This window comes from Sturnira hondurensis, unplaced genomic scaffold (genome assembly GCF_014824575.4).
Source record: "Sturnira hondurensis isolate 20B ecotype Veracruz unplaced genomic scaffold, ASM1482457v3 Scaffold0002840, whole genome shotgun sequence".
Classification (NCBI taxonomy): Eukaryota; Metazoa; Chordata; class Mammalia; order Chiroptera; family Phyllostomidae; genus Sturnira; species Sturnira hondurensis.
In genome coordinates, this window is record NW_028075471.1 from 32826975 (window position 1) to 32849240 (window position 22266).

General features: G+C 50.5%; 3 protein-coding genes and 1 long non-coding RNA gene across 7 annotated transcripts in view; 3 read left to right on the top strand and 1 right to left on the bottom strand.

Annotated features, from left to right (window-relative positions):
- Positions 1-6489, top strand: part of HOXA3 (homeobox A3) — a 33854-nt gene extending 27365 nt beyond the window's left edge. For all 3 annotated transcript variants that reach the window (XM_037041247.1, XM_037041249.1, XM_037041248.1), the window contains 2 exons: positions 1490-2135; positions 3583-6489. In XM_037041247.1, the coding sequence (XP_036897142.1) occupies positions 1610-2135; positions 3583-4385 (1329 nt within the window). In that variant the 5' untranslated portion in view covers positions 1490-1609 and the 3' untranslated portion in view covers positions 4386-6489. The remainder of the gene's footprint in view (positions 1-1489; positions 2136-3582) is intronic.
- Positions 6490-8947: 2458 nt separating this feature from the next.
- HOXA2 (homeobox A2) lies at positions 8948-12163 on the top strand. Its single transcript, XM_037041251.1, has 2 exons — positions 8948-10066; positions 10710-12163. Exons 1-2 carry the CDS (start codon positions 9580-9582, stop codon positions 11447-11449), a joined length of 1227 nt encoding a protein of 408 aa, XP_036897146.1. The 5' UTR covers positions 8948-9579; the 3' UTR covers positions 11450-12163.
- A 75-nt stretch (positions 12164-12238) lies between these two features.
- LOC118983595 (uncharacterized) lies at positions 12239-15966 on the bottom strand. The gene is made up of 2 exons (XR_005065747.1): positions 15701-15966; positions 12239-12374 (listed from the first exon to the last, which is right to left on the bottom strand). It is a non-coding gene; the product is annotated as an uncharacterized LOC118983595 (long non-coding RNA).
- Positions 15967-16036: 70 nt separating this feature from the next.
- HOXA1 (homeobox A1) lies at positions 16037-18791 on the top strand. 2 transcript variants are annotated; one of them, XM_037041253.1, is made up of 3 exons: positions 16037-16533; positions 16737-16831; positions 17285-17371. In XM_037041253.1, exons 1-2 carry the CDS (start codon positions 16180-16182, stop codon positions 16794-16796), a joined length of 414 nt encoding a protein of 137 aa, XP_036897148.1. In that variant the 5' UTR covers positions 16037-16179; the 3' UTR covers positions 16797-16831; positions 17285-17371. The 2 variants fall into 2 exon arrangements, with proteins under 2 accessions (XP_036897148.1, XP_036897147.1); XM_037041252.1 differs by having other exon boundaries at positions 16037-16831; positions 17285-18791.
- Positions 18792-22266: the final 3475 nt, after the last annotated feature.

Here is a 22266-nt window from a genome sequence, read left to right on the forward strand (position 1 = left end):
TTTGGGGTGTGATGCGTAAACTGTTTTCTTCACGAATGTGTCATTGCAATTTTCTTAAATGGTCAGAGACAAACATTGTGAGTGTGTCAGAGTTTGTGTGTGAATATATGAACTCACGTGGAACTTTTCTGAGCAGAACCAGGGGTTGACCACGCAAAGGTTGAAAAAAAAAAGAAATAGATTTTACTTCTGCAAAGTGCTTTCTAAATAAAAAATAGTTGAGAAGGCTTTCAATTGCTTTTCAGACTTTTAGGGTTGCCCTTTACTTGGCGTTTCTGAAGCAGGTAAATGGGCCAAGTAACAAATACCAACAACAGCAGCAGCAGCAGCACACAAAGATCAGGGAACTCCGGCAGGATTTTATGGCTGGTGCTTCCATCCCTTGTCCGGAGCCAAATGACCCCCATACATCAAATTACATAGCAGTTTCTAAGACAGAACCTATTATCGTTAAGTTGGAAGGAGAGTTCAAGCCGTGGTCATGGAGATGAACGCTGGTTTTTCAGGTTCCTGGTGGGTTGTTTTTTTCTCTAATCCATCATGTTTTAACAGGTAGAATTTGATAGTTGCTCTGAATAACAGCACCTCAGAAAGTCCAAGGCAGGAGGGTCTGGGGACCTTTTGTAACAGAGGGGAAGAGGTAGGAATGGCTTGCTGGGACATGCCTGAGAAACAGGAAAAGGAGAGGAGTAAAAAGCTGTCCAGATTTGAGTTTGACTTGCTGGAGTGGGTGTTGGTGGTCGTCCCTCCCCACACAGGATGTTCCATCTAAAGTTTTCTGTCTCCCCTCTTAGCCACAAGGGGCTCATTGGGAGGTGAGTCCCACCCATCCTGCGCAAGGGTAGACTGCCTAACAATCTCAGCTTCTGAAATCCAGTAGGGTCCAGCAGGGCAGTTGCCTGAATTTTTTTTTCTTGTGTGCATACCTCTCTGGTTCTGGAACGTCCAAAAAGGGGCTGGATAGGATGTCACCCCCGTGTCAGGGCTCTTTTGGCAAATGTAAGTCCTAAAGCAAGGAGAGGAGGAAAGAAATTGGAGACTCAAGCTCCCCTTTGCCTCCTCGCTTCTTCCCCACTATTTCCGCAGGGAAGGAGTCGCAGGGCTTGCCGGATGCGGCCAGGGAGCAGGGAGGAAGGGACACCCCAAATTTCTTCTTCCCTGTAAAAGAAGGATCCCAACCCCATTCCTTTCTAGCCCATCAGGCCTTTCTTCCTTTGGACTCCAGCTCCCGAGACCAGGCTTCCAACCCTCACTCACTCTTCTCTCTCCCCGGAAAACCCCCCAACTCCAGACGCAAGTTAAGCAAATATTTGTAGCCGCCAGTAAATTCCAGCGGCTTTTTATAGCGCGGCTCTCTGCGCCCGGGGCCAAGTCGTGCTGCTAAATATTGCTGACCACTTTTTCTTTTATGGCTTTCATGTCACTTAGCTATTGAGAGTAAGATGGATTTGCGCGGAGCCCTCACCGCGCGGTGATTCTCACCCCCCAGGTCTGCGCCGGGCGGCCATTGGCGGCGGAGCGTCACGTGACTGCGGGGGCGTGCCAATGTGCGCCCTCGCGGGTGTCAAGCCCCTGTCAGAGTGTGCGATCAAGACCGTGAAACAACGCGATGCAAAAAGCGACCTACTACGACAGCTCGGCGATCTACGGTGGCTACCCGTACCAGGCAGCCAACGGGTTCGCTTATAATGCCAGCCAGCAGCCGTACGCGGCGTCTGCGGCACTGGGCGCCGAGGGCGAGTACCACCGACCTGCCTGCTCGCTCCAGTCACCTGCCAGCGCTGGGGGCCACCCAAAGGCGCACGAGTTGAGCGAGGCATGTCTGCACACCCTGAGCGGCCCGCCCAGCCAGCCCCCAGGCCTGGGGGAGCCGCCCCTGGCCCCACCGCCGCCCCAGGCCCCGCCCCCTGCCCCTCAACAGCCTCAGCCACCACCACAGACCCCTGCTCCGGCTCCTGCCGTGCCCCCGCCCCCGTCTTCAGTCTCCCCACCTCAGAATGCGAGCAGCAACCCCACCCCTGCCAGCGCGGCCAAGAGCCCCCTACTCAACTCACCCACCGTGGCCAAACAAATCTTCCCCTGGATGAAGGAGTCTCGCCAGAACACAAAGCAGAAAACCAGCGGCTCCAGCTCAGGTAAAGAGGTGCCTTTCGGAGCAGGATCCTCTGACCTGGCTCCTGGTCCCCCAGGCCGCCTCCAGGCACAGGCAGCGTGGCCTGGAGCGCCGGAATATTTCCAAGGATTCACTGCTCCTTATCTTTCCACCCTGCACAGACTTACAGAGTCTTTGCCACTAGGGAGGTGACGGGACTCTGTGTGCTCAGGAAACCCCAGAGAGAGTTTATGAACCCCAGAGAGCTAATGGAATCCTCTCTGGATTTCCCCAAGAGCAAGTGGGGCCTAGTAAGTTAGGAGTCTCTTCGTGTTCCACTTTTGTCGCAGTGAGGACCTTTGTGCCCAACAGACCTGAGCTCCACTCTCTTTTTAGCACAACTCGTTTTTAATGAACTAGTGACACCCACTCCACACTGAAATGTGGCACAATAAAAGCAGTCTTAATCACCCTCCAATTCAGAATCAATACTTTGCTTATCATCAGAGCCTATTTTAAATTTCTGCTCCAGCAGATGGAGTGGCTGGCTGTCTTACCACTGGGAAGGCCCTCCTCAGACTTAGCACAATGAAGGAAGCCAGGGATCTCCTGGGGGAGGGGATTCAGACTTGTCATCCTAATGGGAACCACATGGGCTTCCTGGAACCTGACTCCAGTGGATGATAGGCCCTGGGTCTTGCGGCTTCCCAGTACTCTTGATTACTCTTGCCCCTGCCTTTTCCAGTTGCCAGTGCTGTTCTGAGAATCTAGGACCTTCCTGAGCTACGATTTGGAGGACAGGGAAGACAGGAGGTCACAAGATTAGTAAGCAAAGCTGGGGCAGGCTGCTGGAGAACATGGAGAACCCTAAGTAATAGGGTACAGCATCGGGAGTCTGGGCCTCCCCACTAGAAATGGATACTGTTAATGAGACCTCTTTCTTTGGGCAGAAAAAGCTTCCAGACTGGGGCTTCTACTCCATCCATCTCCACTGAGGAGGTTAAATAAGTGGCCAGTTGAGGTAACTGTCCAATCCTTCAGACAGACAGTGAATGAGGGGAAGGTTTATTGAGCATGTATTAGGTGGCCCACATTTCATTTGTGAAGGGAATGAAGGTGGTGAGACCTGCCCATAGGGAGCTTCAGTCTGGTGGGCCTGCAGGGTCATGAAGGAGTCAGAAAGTGAGTAGCTCCAGGAAGGAAATACAGACCAGGAAGGCAAACTGGAGGTTCTGCTTTCTTTTCCTCTACCCCCCTCCCGCGTCGGAGAAGGCTGATTTACAATTTGACTGAATGAGGGGCTAGCTACCCAGCTCCCAGCACTGTCCAGGACGGAGGACAGCACCTAGTTCCTCCTCCCCCTTTCTGAGCCCTGACAAATGGAGGGCTCTGGGGTCTGGAGCCAGGCGGAGCCTGGTCAGGTCAGGGACGGGGCGGGGTTGCGGAGCCGCCCCTGACGCCACTCTTCCTCTACTCTTCTGTCCTGGCAGGAGAGAGCTGCGCGGGCGACAAGAGTCCGCCTGGGCAGGCGTCCTCCAAGCGGGCGCGCACGGCCTACACGAGCGCGCAGCTGGTCGAGCTGGAGAAGGAATTCCACTTCAACCGCTACCTGTGCCGGCCACGCCGGGTGGAGATGGCCAACCTGCTGAATCTCACCGAGCGCCAGATCAAGATCTGGTTCCAGAATCGCCGCATGAAGTACAAGAAGGATCAGAAGGGCAAGGGCATGCTGACGTCATCAGGGGGCCAATCCCCAAGTCGCAGCCCTGTGCCCCCCGGTGCAGGCGGCTATCTGAACTCAATGCATTCGCTGGTCAACAGTGTTCCCTACGAGCCCCAGTCGCCCCCGCCTTTCTCCAAGCCCCCCCAGGGCGCCTATGGGCTGCCCCCTGCCTCCTATCCCGCAGCCCTGCCCAGCTGCGCACCGCCGCCCCCACAGAAGCGCTACACAGCCGCGGGGGCAGGGGCAGGGGGCACACCCGACTATGACCCGCACGCGCATGGCCTGCAGGGCAACGGCAGCTATGGGACCCCACACTTACAGGGAAGCCCCGTCTTCGTAGGGGGCAGCTATGTGGAGCCCTTGAGCAACTCTGGGCCGGCCCTCTATGGCCTAACTCACCTCCCTCACGCCGCCTCGGCCACCATGGACTACGGGGGTGCTGGGCCGCTGGGCAGCGGCCACCATCACGGGCCCGGGCCAGGGGAGCCGCACCCCACTTATACGGACCTTACCGCCCACCATCCTTCTCAGGGAAGAATTCAGGAAGCCCCCAAGCTCACCCACCTGTGATGGTGGGCTCGGGGCTGCGCGCCAGGAGAGCCCCCTCCCCTTTCCTCTTCCTTTGCTTTTTTTGTTTTAAGGTTCTCCCTGCCCCTCCCTTTTCTCTCTCTCCTCTGCTCCCTCCCCTCTCCCCGTTTTGTTTTCTTTGGTAACTCGTTTTTATAGTTTTTGTGACGTAGCAATCTTGGTTGCTGGAATGGCTGTCTGTATCAGTAGCGATATTTATCTCCTCCCGCCCCTCGTTGGCCGCCTGCCCTGCGCCCTCTACCTTCTCTACTCTTTGATCAGAAACAGGGTATATGAACAAATTTTCTAGCCGAGTTCTTCAATGTGAATTTGTTCGTACATTATGGCTCCCGAGGGGACGCGATTACTTTTTTTTAATTTTAGTTTTTTAATTGCACTTCTTGTAAAGAGCGAGAAAAAAAAATCAAAGGCGCTTTGAGACAGGGACCCCCTGTGCAAGGTTAACTACGTGTACGTCTTTCCGTGTGTGTATGCTGGTGAACAGTCAGATTTATTTATATTTTTTTGCAAGCATTGAGTAATCTAAGTTTTAAATATTATTTATCCCCATCCGTTCGTATTTATATTAAAGAAATTCTGTACCCTGATTGTTCAGAAGGTTTCTTGGGCCTTTTGTTCAATAGTGTATTGGCGTACGTAGGAAAATTTTTATTTGAAAGGGAAATGTAATTCTTTTATAAAAAACGGTAATGATGCAATAATACCAGAGAGCGTCCAGCTTTCAAAAAGCGGTAATTTAATTTGTAACATCCGGCGAAACTGAAGAAAACAATCTGTAAAGGCGAAAAATGCTACATGTGTTTTGAGAGTTCTACATTCCTTGCTGCTCACACTCTGAGAAACAAAACAAAACAAAATAAAGTTTTTATTCTGAATAATATCCGCGTTCGGAAGGGGTTCTTTGACTGAAGATGGGGGTCTGCGTGGAATGGAGGCGAAGTGGCGGAGCAGGCCGCAGCCGCGCTGCAGCTCCGGCTGGGCCTGGCGGGGAGGCTCCACTCGGAGAACGGCGAATTCTCTGGAAGGCAGCCGGAGCTCCGGGCGGCTGCAGCTCTGGAGACGCCGAGCGGCCAGCCTGCTGGGCTGCCTGGTTCCCAGCTGCCACGGAGGCCGTCAGCGGGCACAGGGGCTTCGGAGAGTTGACTGCAGGAGAAACAAAGGCAGCGGCCCAGGCGCGGCGGGGGGCGCACAGGTGCCGGGCGGCCCCACCCGGGAGTAAGCGGGCTGTCTTCTTGTCCTGGATCTTCCTCCGGTCGAAGCCTTCTGGCCCACATCTCAACCTGGGGACTGGCCAGCCACGCCGAGGATGCCGAGCGCTTTCCAGGAGCAACTGGACTCTCCGCGAATGCTTCTTGGTCCTTCATATAACCAGGAGGAAAGAATCGCTTCTAAAATTGCCATTAGGAGCGAGGCGGCTGGAAAGAGACCGAGGCTCGCCCAGGTCCCCCGCCCAAGAAAGGCTGAGCCCTTCCTCGGACTGCTCAAGTCCCAGCATCGGCTTCCTCTCGGAATTTAGGATTTGGCTTTCTCTGGATTTATTTCCTCTCCTTCTTCACTCTCTGGTTTCTTTTTATGGCCCCAGGGGGAGGGGGAGAGAGAAAGGAAATGAATGTCTTTTTAATAAAAACGCAATTTTATAAGTACTTGTTTCATTTGATGCTACAGGAGCTAAATATTACATTTCTATTTCTGGGCTGCCGACTGGCTGGCTGGCAGAGGCTGAGGCAGGCGCAGGAAAAGGAACTATTTTCATCTTTAGAGCAAAGACTTGCTCAGAGAAGGAACCACATTCAGAAAGCTCAGACCTCCAAACTGCATCCTCATCAGCATCCTCCTTCAAAGCTGGACATGAGGAACTACCTGCATCCCGGGATCAGGAACCTCTGATGTGGCAAATGAATCCCCCTTCTCCTTGAATTCTGTTTCTGAGGCAGAGGTGGGAAATGTCGCCATTTTGTTTGCAATCCAAAATACCCATCTTTGTGGCCTCTGTCTCCCCCGCTCCCCCAAGAAGCTCCCTCAGATAATCTTTAGACACAGGCACTGGAGCCATTTCTGGGTACCTGCAGGAGCTGCTTTTAGGAAACCTCCACACGTTTTAAGAAAAAGAAAAGGGATCGGAAGATGCAAGCCTAGGCGGTAAAGATCTGGGTGTTTCTCTCCCAGCCAGAGGTGCTTCCCCCACATCTGTCCTGGGTCTCCATATATACAGCTGAAGACTTTGGGCTGTGGAAGGAGTGCGCTTGGTTGAATGTGGCACATTCAGCCCCGCTGCTGAAATGGGGCACATCTCAAAAAGAGAGAGGCTGGAAAAATCAGTCTTTGTAAGGACTGGAGCTTCCGCCCTTCGGGTTGTTCACCTCTAAATTAAGCAGGCTGAACAGATTCAAGAGTCTTCTTTTAAGTACTATTTTTAAAGAGGTGCAGAAGATTAAAATTACCTAGGAAAATAAGGAAGAGGGGGGTCTACTCAGAGAGGAATATCTTTCAGAAATTCTACTATTGGAACCCACTTCTAAAATCTACTATTTAGCGGAGGGACGACTGGCTTGGAGGCTTCCTCCTTCCCCCAGGGCAGCGTTTTAAAATGAGATTCCAATCGGATTTTCTACATCTTGCCAGTCAAGACATTCATTTTGGCTTTCAAAGCAAAAACATCCATCTCACCTCCAGCTTCCTAGATATTAAAAAGAAATCCTTATTAAAATATCTCCTGAGTTAAAGTAATAGATTTGGAGAAGATTCCAGTGTTGAATGGTGAAAGAAAGGGGTTTTCTTCCAGATGGTGTTTGAATTAAGGCGGCTGCGGCAGCAGAAAGCTCTCACCCACGCAGCCCCTGACAAAGCCTTGGAGATACCAGGGCAGCGCTGCTCCCTCTCTTTTGCCCCCCCTTAACCCCTCAATATTTTCTGGTAGAAGCAAATGCCAAAAGCTGCCATCCCAGAGTCTGCAAAGCACCTTTAAAAAAAGCGGCCTTATAACTCTTTCTGCTGCCAAAAAAATATCTTAAGAAAGACTAGTTTTCCTTGTTTACTTGCGTTTCCTGCTCTCCTCTTTGCTCGGCCACATTTGATCTTGGAAAGAGCTCGAAGCTGAAATGTGTTCTCAAGGGCTAGAAGCTGTCAAGGCTTTTGGTGAGCAAGATTGATCGCGCCCAGACTTCCTTCAGAGCTTTGTTTGGAATAAAAGCACGAAAACTGAAAAACCTCACATTTTCCAAAATAGCACCTCTATCTGTAAGGCAATGCTCTGAGCTAGTCAGCGACGGAGGGCACTTTATATCTAATTTCCAACCCAAGCCCCCTTTGATGCCGGCTTCAGAGATGGAGTCCTGTCCTTGCGCCTTGCACGGCCTTGCTTGTTTTCTACATAGGGCTTTCTCCCACCAACCTCTCTCTCCCTAGCCATCAGAATGATTTATTTTCCTGCCACTGATGCCTGCCGCTCTGGGGGAGTCTGATCACTTGGTCCATTTCAAAGGAAGCAAACGGGAATTATCATCCTCAGGGTTTGGGGGAAAAGAGATACCTTCAGATTTCTCTCTCAGCCTCCAGCCTCCTCCCTTCCTTCTAGCTTGGTGGATTTTTTTAAAGTTTTTTTTTTTTTTTGGCATCTAAAGGTGTTATCTTTTGAACTCTCCAGCACAGTCCAAGATGTGCTCAGTCTCAAGTTGCAGAATTGGAGAAAAGAGAGAGGCAGAGAACAGAGAAAGAGAAACATTCTAATTCCTCCTTGGGGTCGCCTTGTCTCACCTGCGGTGCTGGTTCCCACAACAGAACCTGAGTGCACACATCCCTGGTGGCCAAGGAGCAGGAAGGTGCGGGAGACAATTGGGGCGGCCGGGGAGTACTCACTGCATCTGAACCCACAAGCCCCCAATCAGAGCGACAAGGAGAAGGGGAGAAAAGGAAAAGAGAGAAACAGGCACCTTCTCCCTCCCTGCTGCTAACTTCCAACAGACTTCCTGGAAAACGGAAATACTCACCGCACCCGAGCCCTACGGGTATGAAACCCAGAATGCCAGGAGCCGCACACGCCTGCTCCGGGGCGACATTTCTTTGGCTGGCCGCCGCCCTGGCTACAAGGATTTGAACACATGGACCTGGGTTTGTTGTCTTGCTTGGCACATGCATCTATCTCTCTCCAGCCACTCCTGAAAAGTTGATGGCGCAGGAAGATGGGGAAGCGTCGAGAGCAGCCTCCCGTTTTCCGCTTCCTTCTGGAGCCAGACGCAAAGCTGCGGTGGAAAAGCCGGCTAACAATGGGCCCGGGTCGGGTCTAGGGGAGCGGACTCGAAGCTGGGCATTGGGAGGGGTTCGAGGAGGGCCTGCGGATGTGGGGAGGGAAGGAGAAGTGGACGGAGGAGAGGGAGGGGGAGAGGAGAGAGGAGGGCGAGAAAGAGGGAAAGACAGACAGAAGACAGAGACAGAGAGGAGATCAGTTCTGAGATCCAGGAAATGATTTTGGAAAAGGCGGAGGAGAAAAATAAAAGGGGGGGTTCCCCAAGAATCTCTCTCTCTCTCTCTCTTTCTCTCCTCTCTTTCTCTCATATCTCTCCTCTCCTTCTGCTCCTTCCTCCTGCCTTAGTAGAACTTATGTGGTTGGGATGGGGGGCCCTCGGGTGTCAAAACTTTGAAGATTAATGGATTACTTTGTTAATGACTGCAGGCGTCAGACGGAGGTGCTTAAATGATTTGTGAGGTGCGAGGCGTCTTCCCGACAGTCCCAAACAATGCGCGGAGCGCGCGGGGGAGGCAGAGGGCAGCCTCCGGCGGGACCGGCAGCAGGGCTCACACTCGCACGCTCTCACGCACTGCCAAGCGCGCACACCAGGTCCTTGCGGATGGGAAGGCAGGCAGGCACCCTCGCCCCCACGCACTACCGGGCATCCCCACCCACACCCTCATCTATGTATTTTTGCCCAGAAAAAAGTGTAAATAAAGCCTCGCTGGCCCCCAATGAGGCGTTCCTTCCCGACTTTTTTGGATCAATCAAACAGACAGTGGCTTCTTTTGATTAAAGCCCAAATTGTCATTGGGCAGAAGCAATCATGTGACAGCCAATTCGGTCCAATTTCAACCTTGTCTCCATGAATTCAATAGTTTAATAGTAGCGCGGTCCCCATACGGCTGTAATCAGTGAATTAGAAAAAAAACACCCCAGCAGCGATCTTCTATGATAGATTTTTTTCCCTCCGCACTCGCCTTTTTCCTGGGCCTCGCCCCCCCAAAGCCCCTCCAGAAGAGGGAACTTTTTCTCCGAGGGGGCTCCAAGGAGAAGGCCATGAATTACGAATTTGAGCGAGAGATTGGTTTTATCAATAGCCAGCCGTCGCTCGCTGAGTGCCTGACATCTTTTCCCCCTGTCGCTGATACATTTCAAAGTTCATCAATCAAGACCTCGACGCTTTCACACTCGACACTGATTCCTCCTCCTTTTGAGCAGACCATTCCCAGCCTGAACCCGGGCAGTCACCCTCGCCACGGCGCTGGCGGCCGCCCCAAGCCGAGCCCCGCGGGCAGCCGCGGCAGCCCAGGGCCCGCCGGCGCCCTGCAGCCGCCCGAGTACCCCTGGATGAAGGAGAAGAAGGCGGCCAAGAAAACCGCGCTGCCGCCCGCCTCAGCCGCCACCACCACTGGCCCTGCCTGCCTCGGCCACAAAGGTCAGTCCGAAGACGTGGCCCCAGGTCCCGGGACCCCGGGCCCCTTCGGGGCTGCCCGGAGAGCGGTTCTTGGGGGGGAGGGGAGCGTGGGCTGGGAGAGAAGGCGGAGAGGGAGAGATGCTTGGCTGCCTTCCCTTCCCCTGTGGGCTCAGGAGTGGGTTTGATGGAGAGAAAAGGCATCCTACGCTCCACAATGAGACATATATTTTTAAGAAGCGGGGGGAGGAACTTTCCCTAACTTGTGTAATGTGGGATGATTTATTTGAGTTGGAACTGACCTCCTCTTGTCTCGTTGTCCTAGAGTTTGGCTTTTTGACAGTAATGAAGAGTGATAGATCGCTCTTGCTCAGCTAAGCAGCTGATGCATTAATTATAAATTGTGGTGTGGGTAATATAAAGTTTGCTCCCGGATGCAGAGGTTGGGGGGAGCTGCAGGCAGGAGTCGGACGGAGGTGGAAGAGATGGGGTCTCCCCAGGCTGGGCGCCCAGGGAAGGCGGCACAATAGCCCTCCTGCATCCAGGGGCGGCCATCTTGTTGCCGTTGATCTTTTCTGCTGCATTTATTCTCTAGTGCGGTAACCCCTCTGCGGACCCCTCCACCTCCAACTGTGAGTGTGTCTTTTCTCGGTTTCCCTCTCCGCAGAATCCCTGGAAATCGCGGATGGCAGCGGAGGGGGCTCGCGGCGCCTGAGAACTGCTTACACCAACACGCAGCTTTTAGAGCTGGAGAAAGAATTTCATTTCAACAAGTACCTCTGCAGACCCCGGAGGGTGGAAATCGCAGCGCTGCTGGATTTGACTGAGAGACAAGTGAAGGTGTGGTTTCAGAACCGGAGGATGAAGCACAAGAGGCAGACCCAGTGCAAGGAGAACCAGAACGGCGAAGGGAAATTTAAAAGCCTGGAAGACGCGGAGAAAGTGGAAGAGGACGAGGAAGAGAAGTCCCTGTTTGAGCAAGCCCTCAGCGTCTCCGGGGCCCTTCTGGAGAGGGAAGGCTACACTTTTCAGCAGAATGCCCTCTCTCAGCAGCAGGCTCCCAACGGACACAATGGCGACTCCCAAAGTTTCCCAGTTTCGCCTTTAACCAGCAATGAGAAAAATCTGAAACATTTTCAGCACCAGTCACCCACTGTTCCTAACTGCTTGTCAACAATGGGCCAGAACTGTGGCTCTGGCCTAAACAATGACAGTCCCGAGGCCCTCGAGGTCCCCTCCTTGCAGGACTTTAACGTTTTTTCCACAGATTCCTGCCTGCAGCTTTCAGATGCAGTCTCGCCCAGTTTGCCAGGTTCCCTCGACAGTCCTGTAGATATTTCAGCTGACAGCTTTGACTTTTTTACAGACACACTCACCACAATCGACTTGCAGCATCTGAATTACTAAAAACATTAAAGCAAAAACAAAGCATCACAAAACAAAACCCCTTTGACCAGGTGGTTTGGCCTTCTTTTATTCTGAGAGTTGATTTTTATTTTATTTTTTCTTGACCTACCCTCTCCCTCCTCTAAATGTTGAAGATTTTCTGTTTAGTGATTCCCCTGACCCACTTTCAGAGGCATCTTTTACAGATTATTTTGGAGCTTTAGTTGTTTTAAATCTAATCCAACAACCCTCTATGTGATTTACTGAAAGCAATATATGAGGCCTGCAAGAAAGTGATCATATAATTGTATCTTCACTTTCTTTTTATTTTTGTATTACATTAGGATGCATTGTCATGCGTATTTTTGGTAGAATAAATTCTCCTTTGCTATAAGTAGCTTTCTTATTTTTTTCCTCCCCCTCTTTCTCCAAGCTCCTGACGGTTTCTTTTTCTTCTTTTAGTCTAACTTGGTAAATAAAATTCTGGTCACAATTCATCTTCTTTTTCAATCTTAATATATTTATTAAGGGGGTACGAGCAAAATCTTCAATAGGCAGCAACAAAAAAAGAAAGCCAGGAAAAGGTTAGAGTGTCTGATAAATGATTTTTTTTCTAAGGGAATGAATTTGGTTTTTCAGTGTAGAGGTCCAAGCTATTGGTTTAAATTGGTAAGAGAAAGAGGATTGGGCAGCCTCAGTGTTGGGCCAAGCCCAACCTTCTGAAAGTGGAGAAATAAAGTGCCTACAGAAATCCCCGACTCCAGGAACATAGAGTTTCTTTAACAAGCTACCAGTCTCTAGGTCAATAACTAAGTTATAAACAATTCATTTATTTATACACATTTGTTTCAAACATCTACATTCCAACTCCTCCCCCACAAATTCCCGAACATTTTCAATGTTGTTGATTAGTCTCCCAGCTGTTGATGGGTCCAGGCAAATAAACCTAAAAGACAGAGAACAATAAAAATAAAAGAAAACGATGGTCACTAGCTGGCAAATACATTTCAGAAAGGATTCTTTCCAATCCTCTGGTTCAGTCATTCTAGGATTCTTCCCCCCGCCCCCGCCCCAGGGCCAGAAAAATCAATATTTCATTCTTCAATCTGTTTACACGGCAAATAATGGAGCATTAGAACTTTGAAGTCAGGTTAGCAAGTTGGGATTTAAAACGGAGTGTTTCTGCACCCTAAGTTATAAATTAACCAGCTTCTAGAAAAAGAAAGCGACAAAGCACTTTAAATGAAATACCAATAAAACGTGATCTAGGGTGTGTTACTGGGCTGTTCTGTTTTTGCCCCCTTCTTGTGTCTCCCCATGCTTGCCTCTCCCTTCCTGAGCTCTGCTCTGGCGGCTACTTACCGTGAGAAAACGCAGCGCGTAAGCAACATGTGTTGGGGGCGGGTTGATTTAAGAACCCTGCTCTTAATAGCACAGGCTCGGAAGTGATACTGAAACCGGGATCTTCCTCTAAGGTTTTGCTCTCTTCCTTCCCCCACACCTTTGCCCCCTAAATCCCGGGAGCGGCGGAGGCACGTGAGGACCGCGGCTGGTCTCCTGCCCCCGGCTCGGCACCGCTCAGGGCGGCCGGGCAACGGCCAGGGCTGAGCCGCTGCTGTTTGCGATTCGTCCTGCGCTCATAAATCAAACGCTTTCTATGAATGAGAATGTCATCAAAGAGATCAATTGCAGGAACACATGCACAAATAAAAATCCTCTTACGTATTTGCCGGGGATCCCCGTCCGAAAGCATTAAGTTAGAAGGCGTTTAGTCATAATTCATTTTTATTGCTCTTTTAAAACAACAGCTTGGACGAGCGGCGGATGCCAGGAACAGCTCGCGGCCTCGGCGGCGTTTTGTCTGCTGCTCGCTCGTTCCCTTTCTAGTAGAAGGGCCCGGAAAGAGGCGCTCGGAGCCGGGCAAGCTGCTCACAGAGGATCATTTAAATTGGAACCAAACTACCCTTGCACACACTCTCCCCGGGCTTTAAAGGTACTTTAGCTCGAGTCGTGGGGCGCTCGCCTACTCGCCGGGAGGACGGAGGGTCTCCTACGAGGTAGAATGAGCCCCAGGCTTTCGTGGGGGTGGGGAAGGACCCGAGCTACGGAAGCCTGCGGGCTCGAGGCCAGGGAGGCCGTCTTTGTGAGCGGCGCAGGGAGATCCGCGCTCGGGGCGGCCAGCCGGGGCGGAGCCGGCGCGGCTGCCAGAGTCGGGCCTGCCGAGAGCAGTGCGCGGTGGCGGGGTGGGTCGCGGAGCCCGGGTGCAAGCCTGTGATTCCAAGAAGTGCACCCACCCTCCTGGCCCTGAAAAGAGCTGTGCGGGGAGGAAGAGAGTCCAAGAGGAGCGCAGAGGCGAAGTATCAGAAGAAGGAGAGCAGTTGTGGCCAGGGGTGGTTTTGTGGTACAAGCTTGTGGCCGAGGGGGTAACGTAAACGGGCGCTTGGAGAGCAAGAAAGGGCCAGGAACGAAGCCAAGGGGGAGGACGTAACGACCAGCTTCTGTTCGGAGAGCAGAACCTCCGCACTATCAGCACTGATTCCCTCACGTCCCGCCCCCCCGCCCCCCCCCCCGCCCCAGGAGCCTCATCTCTCCCCAGTGCTGGAGGCCTGGGCGCTCCCATGGAAGCCGCCCCCAGGAGGGCCACCATGCCTGTTCCCTTCTCCAGGATGAAGTTCCCCAGGTGCTGAAACTGGGGCAGGAGTGACTTTTCCTGCTTGTGTACCCTCTTAAACGTGATGGGGGCTAGGTCAAAGGTCATATAAATACCTTTTCAAAGGAAAATGTTTAGGGAAAATGGATTTTTTGCCACTGACGGGAGTCTATAATCAAATTTCTGCAAGTTTTCCCTTGGAGGAGGGCAGGTTTGGGAGGAACTTCTATATGTGAAGAACAGAATGCAGAAATCTGAAAGGTTCACTAACACCCGTGAAATGTGCTTGCTGGCCTTAAGCAAAACTTACTTCTTCCAACTGGGAAGGGAAAACTACAGGGGCATGTGATCCCCAGATCCACATACAATCCTCAGATAAATTTCATCTGTGGGATTCAGATGAGTAAATATGGTCAGTGTAAGGTCTATACATCACTGGTTGCAAAGCTTCCTGGATGATCTCCGGATTTCTTCTACCTAAGAATACATCACCTCTCAGCCTGGGCCTCTGCTTGGCCTTTTCTCTTTACAAGCCAAGGGTTGACAAGAAACCTAATAGTAAACAGCGATTAATGGCTCATCAGCATCAGGGTGGTAGGAGGGTGATGGAGAACAGGACCCCTGACCTGGGGTGACGCTCAGATTCGAACGTGTCTCTCTAGGGAAAGACTTAAAAGTTCACACAACGCAGTCAAAGGAGAGGACGTGTTGTTGGGCAAGAAAATGTTTCCTCCACCATCAGCCATCTGTCCACTGCCCCCGCCCCACCTACCAGCCCACACCCCCACTTCAGATGTGTTGTAGAATGGGTGTGTATGTGCATAAAGGAATTTCAGCAAACTCCTGACATTCTTCCCTAAGAAAACCAGAAACGTTGCAGGGGGTGGGGGAGGGGAGACAACGTACTTTGTGGGAGCTGTGGTCTGGCCCTTTGAGATCACCGCCAGACCGCGTAGGCTCCGAGGTCTGGCGGAGCCGGCAGATGGCCTGCAGCGCAGGGCCCGGCCCCCACGCTGGCCACGTCCTCTAGCGTCATCTCTCTCCCCTCCGCCTCCTACCCTGTAAAATCCAGCGGCCCAGCAGCTCCGCTTCTCATCAGACTCCCAGAGCAAAGCTGAGTGGGGCGGAGAAAGGGGCGGAGAGCGAGCAGAGAGGGAGGGCAATGAACCCGGCCAGTCCCGGCCTTTTCCGGCAGGCTCTGCTCCCAGGGCTCACCCGGTTATCAGGCATCGAATTACAAAAGCTTCTCATTGCCATACTAATAGTGTGGGGGAGAAGGGGTGGAGGTAGGGAGCCTCCAAGACCTCCGTGGAGAAAGAAAGTTTCTTTTCTTGTCCACGTCTTCTCCACGCCCACCCAGGTTCCTTTTAGTCAGCCATCCGCGGCCTTTATTACTCCTTGGAGCCTGGAGAGCTGGTGGCCCAATCTCGTTCTACGCCACCACGCTCCGCGCTGCCCACGGCCCCAAGGCACCACAGCGGGGACTGCAGGGAAAGCTCCGGGTCCGGGGGAGTTTGGGCAGCGAGGTCGGCTGGGTTCTAGCCCTTCCTGCTCGGCACGACCCGAGCTCTGGCCCACTGATTCCCCACCCAAAAGAGCGCGGAACCCTCTTCCCTTCTCACCTCTGGTCAGCTCATCATCTTTCCTGTGCGGTGGGGAAGAGGGCGGAGACCGGGGTGGGGAAGATGCCTCCCAGCCCCCACCTCCCAGAGGGAGGGGGGCGAGCGGAGTCGGCGCGCTTAGAAGGCAGGCTCCTCTCCCTTTCGCCCCAGCGTTCCGAATCTGCCCCTGCAGCCGCCGCAGCTGCTACCGCCGCCTGGGCCGCCTGGGGGGGCGACTGCGCATCACCTAGACTGAGGAGCGCCTGGGATTTAAATGCCACCGAAACGGTGATCCATCACTGCGGGAGCCAGCAAACTTTCGCAGGAGGCTCCGCCATTGGCTGCCACGGTCACGTGCCTGCCGTAGCGCCCTCCGCCCTCCTGCCCCCCCTCCTGCGCACTGTACATTCATATCATTTTTCTTCTTCGGCCCCATGGAGGAAGTGAGAAAGTTGGCACGGTCACCCAGGGCTTCTCAGGACCCAGTCACTCAGTGACAGATGGACAATGCAAGAATGAGCTCCTTCCTGGAATACCCCATCCTCAGCGGTGGCGACTCGGGGACCTGCTCTGCGCGAGCCTATCCCTCCGACCATGGAATTACAACTTTCCAGTCGTGCGCGGTCAGTGCCAACAGCTGTGGCGGCGACGACCGCTTCCTAGTAGGCAGGGGGGTGCAGATCAGCTCGCCCCACCACCACCACCACCACCACCATCACCACTCCCAGCCGGCCACCTACCAGACTCCTGGGAACCTGGGGGTATCCTACTCCCACTCGAGTTGTGGTCCAAGCTACGGGGCCCAGAACTTCGGCGCTCCTTACAGCCCTTACGCGTTAAATCAGGAAGCAGAAGTAAGTGGTGGGTACCCCTCGTGCGCTCCCGCTGTTTATTCTGGAAACCTCTCATCTCCCATGGTCCAACATCACCACCACCACCAGGGTTATGCCGGGGGCGCGGTGGGATCGCCTCAGTACATTCACCACTCATATGGACAAGAGCATCAGAACCTGGCCCTGGCCACGTATAATAACTCCTTGTCCCCTCTCCACGCCAGCCACCAAGAAGCCTGTCTCTCCCCTGCATCAGAAACTTCTTCTCCAGCGCAGACCTTTGACTGGATGAAAGTCAAAAGAAACCCCCCCAAAACAGGTAAGTCTTGCCATTCCGTGGTTGCTCCTTGATTGAGGTGGTATGCTTAGTTTCTAAGGAAAACTAATATATATATATTTTTAAAAGTTCTTGCTTCCACCAGTGTTATGGGGCGTTTGGGGGATTGCTCAGGTGTGTTGGGGCAAAGGAAGGTCTGGGGCTGTTGCGTTTCCAAAGGGGCTGAGCTTTAGAGATTCTGGAATTAGGAAGTGAGTAGGTGTGTGTGCTTGGGGGAATTCTAGTAATATCTCTAGGCTCCATTCGTCACCGATCTGACCACGCTGATTGCTGACTTCAGATGAACACTTTGCACCTCATCACTCACCCTTCCCAGCCCAGTCTGAGAAATTCTCCATTCCTCTTTATCTGAATATCGTTCTGAACCTGTAGAGGATCTCATACCGACTGTTAAAATTGTACCTTTTTCTCCCATGGCTTCCCACCCTGCCCCAGGAAAAGTTGGAGAGTACGGCTACGTCGGTCAACCCAATGCGGTGCGCACCAACTTCACCACCAAGCAGCTCACGGAGCTGGAGAAGGAATTCCACTTCAACAAGTATCTGACGCGCGCCCGCAGGGTGGAGATCGCCGCGTCCTTGCAGCTCAATGAGACCCAGGTGAAGATCTGGTTCCAGAACCGTCGAATGAAACAGAAGAAACGAGAAAAGGAGGGCCTCTTGCCCATCTCTCCTGCCACCCCACCGGGAAGCGAGGAGAAGGCCGAAGAATCCTCAGAGAAGTCCAGCGCCTCGCCCTGCGTTCCTTCCCCGGGGTCTTCTACCTCAGACACGCTGACTACCTCCCACTGAGGCCGGCGCAGCCCGGGGCTCCGCAGCCTAGGCTACGCCTCAGGCTGGGACTTCTTACCCAAAGCACATTGTTAGCTTATCTTCCTTTCCATTTGCAGGCTCTGTCTTTCTGATCCTATCTGGAGAGCTCCTGGGCAGGATAACGTCTTTCCACAGAATTCTGGACTAGACGTTTGATTGGGATGGGGTGGGGGAGTGGGCTGCTAACTCTGTAATGAAGATGGGGTCCCAGCACCGATTTTCTGATGACTCTCACTCTTAGGAGATTTCCACAGAATCTTCTGTTCTTGTCAGATGTTCTTTGGAAAATAGTCTCCTTTGCCAGCAGAAACATGTCAAAGGGAAGCCTCACACCTTGTATCTATCTGTAAATTTACAGTTCCCCCCTACTTTGCCCTAGGGGAGAGAGAAAGGACAGTGGTCAGGAGCTCATGAAGAAGAGATGCACTATGAACGTGTTTACACATTTATTTCACCTTTAATTTAATTCAGTTTCGTGTGTGAGTTTGCTGGTTGTAAATACTTTGTCCTGAGAGATTTATCTTTATACAGATTTTCTAGGGATGTTTGGATTTAGTGACTGAAACAGGGTGGGCAAACTCTCAAAGCTGGTACAATTTTGTATGATTACAGGTTAAAAAATAAAAGCCCTCATTGAAACTGAATAGGATGCCTCAGAGGGTAGCTTCTATTCGTTCTTTCAGTGAGTTAGGAAGGCCTGCAGACCAGGAGGTTCAGAAACCTTGCTTCCTGTACTTGTCTCTTCCCATCCCCACCTCTTTCTTGTTTCTCTGGCCATTCTATTTAAACTTTGTACTGGATTACTCGGAACCTAAAGGTATTATTCAAACCAGCTTCTTCCTTTCACAGTTATCTTAGCTGGATGTGATGTATTTTCAGCTCAATTGTTAATGTGATGGATGGCACAATGAATGTATATTTTGTGTGATTCGTGAATAGTCTTTTGCATGTCGCACAATGTTTTGATGTTCCTGAAGTACCACACTGAGTTCTATCAGTTATCCTTTGTGAGCCTATGATACTTCCCACTTCCTGTACAATCATGAACAGCTCTGAGATCCTGGAGTGATGTGATCCAGAGCAGAGTTTACGGGTCTTAAGATGTCTGTAATAAATATATTCAAGTTTCAGATATGCTTCAAGATCCCTGTATTTGGCCTGGTGACAGTTTGTTGGTTCCTACAAAGTTGGGTCATTTCATGTGCGGAAAGGAAGAAGGGTAGTGTGCATTTTCAAAGAGATAGGACTTTTCTGGGGGGAAAAAAGTGCTTTCCACTAGATAGTTGAAGCTTCCCTTAGGAGTATAATTGCACCTAACCAGTATTTGTAATAGGTTGACTTTCTTTAAAATAACAACAGTTCCTTTATTATAATGAAAGTTCATAATGGAAAAATGGCAAAGAAATTTATAAAGGAGATCTATTTTTGAAACAAACATGGGTACTTCCTGGGTCAAGTGCTAACCTTTTCACCTCCAACTGAATGTTGACGTATGTATAAACAGAACCCCCTTCAAAAGCTGGAGCTCTTCAGTCAGTCTTTCTTCACATCAGTGAACCAAGAGCTAAGAGATTCACGTTTAATTAGCTCCAGTATAAAGCTGTTTGAAGACCGGGATCCCACCCCACCCTTCTTTCTTTTTTTTGGATGGTCAGTGTTCCAATATTATTTACCCTTTGAATTGAGTGTGGTCTGTTTTCAGTAAACCCTTGCAGCCCTCCCCCCTTTCTTCCTTTCAGTATCCATCCCTTCCTGCCACCTTCTACACACGCCCCCCCCCCTCACTGTCTCTAGGTCACACATCTCATTTACATCCGATTCAGCTTTGATTTCATAGCCATCATGGCTGCAATGGGTCTTCAGTTCTCAATTCCATGCCACATAACCCTGGAATACAGTTTTGATTTTTCTTCTCAAGGTTCAACAGGTTTTTCCAGGTGAACTTGTGGAAGCTGCTCTGAAGTCTTTCACTATTCAAGTTTCTTCTGACGAAGGCATGTGTTAAAGCAACAGAGGAAGCCGGTGAATCACAGAGTTCCAAGGGGCCCTGCCAGGCTGCTTACCACTTTTCCTTTAGAGGGTTTAATTTAGCCCCAAGGTTAGGGCAGAAATTTTACAGCATCACAAACAAATACAGACATATAACTTCCTTCCTTTCCAAAGGGTGTTTTGCAAAGGATGGGCTGGTGTTCTGGTGGGAGGAAATCCTACAAAAACTTAACATTTACAGACCTCCTAGAGCAACAATGAGATTTCTTGTACCTCCTTGTCAAAGGGGAGAGCCTGGACTTTGCAGGCACAGTGGCTGCGGCCATATCAAGGGCGCCCGGTGCCCTCCCTGCCGCTCCCGGGCTCTGGGTTGGCTTCTAAAAGACTAAGTGGATGGGGGAGAACTTCAAAGTGGGCCAACTCTTTCTTTCATTTCCCCGGCTTGCCCTTATACAGTATCTTTTGTTTATTAGTGTAAGACCACACAGCAAAACAGATGGCTTGATTCCAAAAACTTTAATGTGTTAAAGTGTCATTTGCATGCCACTGCCAAAATTTCAATATCTAAAAGCAGGGCCCGCGCTGCTGGAATCCCGGAGATTCCAATCTTCAAGGTGCTGGTTTTAATGTAGCAGGGGTGGGGGTGGGGGGTGGAAAGAGAGAGAGAGAGAGAACAATACATTATGGCTAAACATCCGAAGCCTTCTCTAGGTTGTGGAATAAATCAGTTAATAAGCAATGCATTTAGGAAACATTAATATACCTTTCAACAAGAAAAACATTTGTATCTTTGTAGTTGTCCCAATCGATTAAATCAAAGGCGCTTAACACAGCCTATTTCAAGGTCTCTCTTCTTCTGTTTTGGTCTCTGAGGAGCACCGTGAAAAATGACAGCAACGGTAACTGAAATGACAGAAGAGGAAAAGCAGAAAATAACATTTTATCGTTAGATTTTAAAAGCACAGCGTCTCAATTAGGGACTTGGGATAAGCACAATATAAAATTCCAGTTTTCAAGTGTTTTTTCCTTTCTCCGCTCACATTCATTCAAAGTACTCCCGAAATTCTGGGAGTTCCCAAACGAGGCTGTGTTGAGATTGTGTTGCCCGCTCTGAGGTCTGCTCTGGGCTTCACCTTTGAAAGTTTACTTTTGGAGGCTATTCAGATGCCCTGGTGTTTTCCTCTGGGGCAATCAGATTCAAACCGATCAATATTTACTCAGTCTGAAAGGGTTGTTGAAAAGGCTGCTAACAACAAACTGCTTAGCTGCTCACCCCTGTTTAATCTCAGGTTCACCGAAAGTTCAAGAAGAGATGAATGCAGTGATGGGTCACTTTAGAATGAGTCCCAGCGGTTTATCTGAGCTCTCTGCTGAAGGCAACAATTACAGTTCCATCCTTCTTTGGAAAAAGGGCAACTTTCCTATTATGCTTTTGCTAAACAGTGTTTACTAGAAAGTTAAAACACTTTCATCCCCCTTCCTGACTCCTTTTTGGGGGAGAGGGAGCGCAGCTTCCAGCTGCCCTTCTTCTGCCTCCTCCTTTTAGCTTTCTGCCAATCCACTAGGTTTCATTTGACTTAAAATAAATTACAGTGAATATTTAAAAAAACGTTAAATTAGCCTGACAGAAGAGCTTCGATTTATTTCTGATGCCATGAGCTATGAAATGAAGCTCTTTGGGCTATTAGAGTTTATCTTCTTTGCGAAAGTACAGGGCAAGATTGAATTGAAATCCATTTGCGTTTGAGTAATATTGACAATCAGAGCCCCAATATCCATCTGAGATGGCTGTTTAGAGATGGCTGTTTAGACAGGAGTGGGAGGGGTGAGGAGGGGGAATTGACTTGTGCAGAAGCAAATATCTCAGGTGGAAAGTCAACTTTAAAATTTTACGCTCTCTTAGTGCACGAATTACTAAGATGAAAAAGGAAGACCCAGGGAAGCCAGTGGGGAATGGTGAAAGAAGATGCTGGACACTGAAGCTAATCGCTACAGCTCTTCAGAGGTCAAAGTTCATGTAATCACTGCATAAATGCATACTAAATAGGGATTTATTAAGCTTTTCTGATGGCTGAGCACGTCTGTGAAAAAAAAGAAAGAAAACAGTCACTGCTGTTTGTGTTTCTTCCTGAAGAATAATCATTCTTGCAGTAGAAGCTCTAGGAGTCTGAGTACTTAATTTACTATTTTGAATGACAGACAAACCTTCTGTTCTAAATTTTGAAATCAGTGCATTGACAGCATCTTTCTTTATATTGAATGGGACTATAAAATGCATCTCTAACTCTACGAAATGCTATGGCTTTTCAATACACACAAGGATACAAGTTAACATGTCCCTATCAGATAAGCTACTCACTAGCTGCCTAAGTTTGGTGACACTCTGGTGTAGATAAGCCTACTTTTTGCCTAAGTTTTTCTTCTCCTCTCTCTCTTCCCCTTCCTCTCCTCCTTCTTCTGCCTGAGATTTAAGAGTCCAAAAGTTCTGGGGTGGGACTATTTGTGCCTAGATATCCAGAATTGATAGGGACCCATTACCCAAGTTCTCATTTTAATTTTTTTTATTTTTTAAAAGATTTTATTTATTTATCTTTAGGGAGGAAGGGAAGGAGAGAA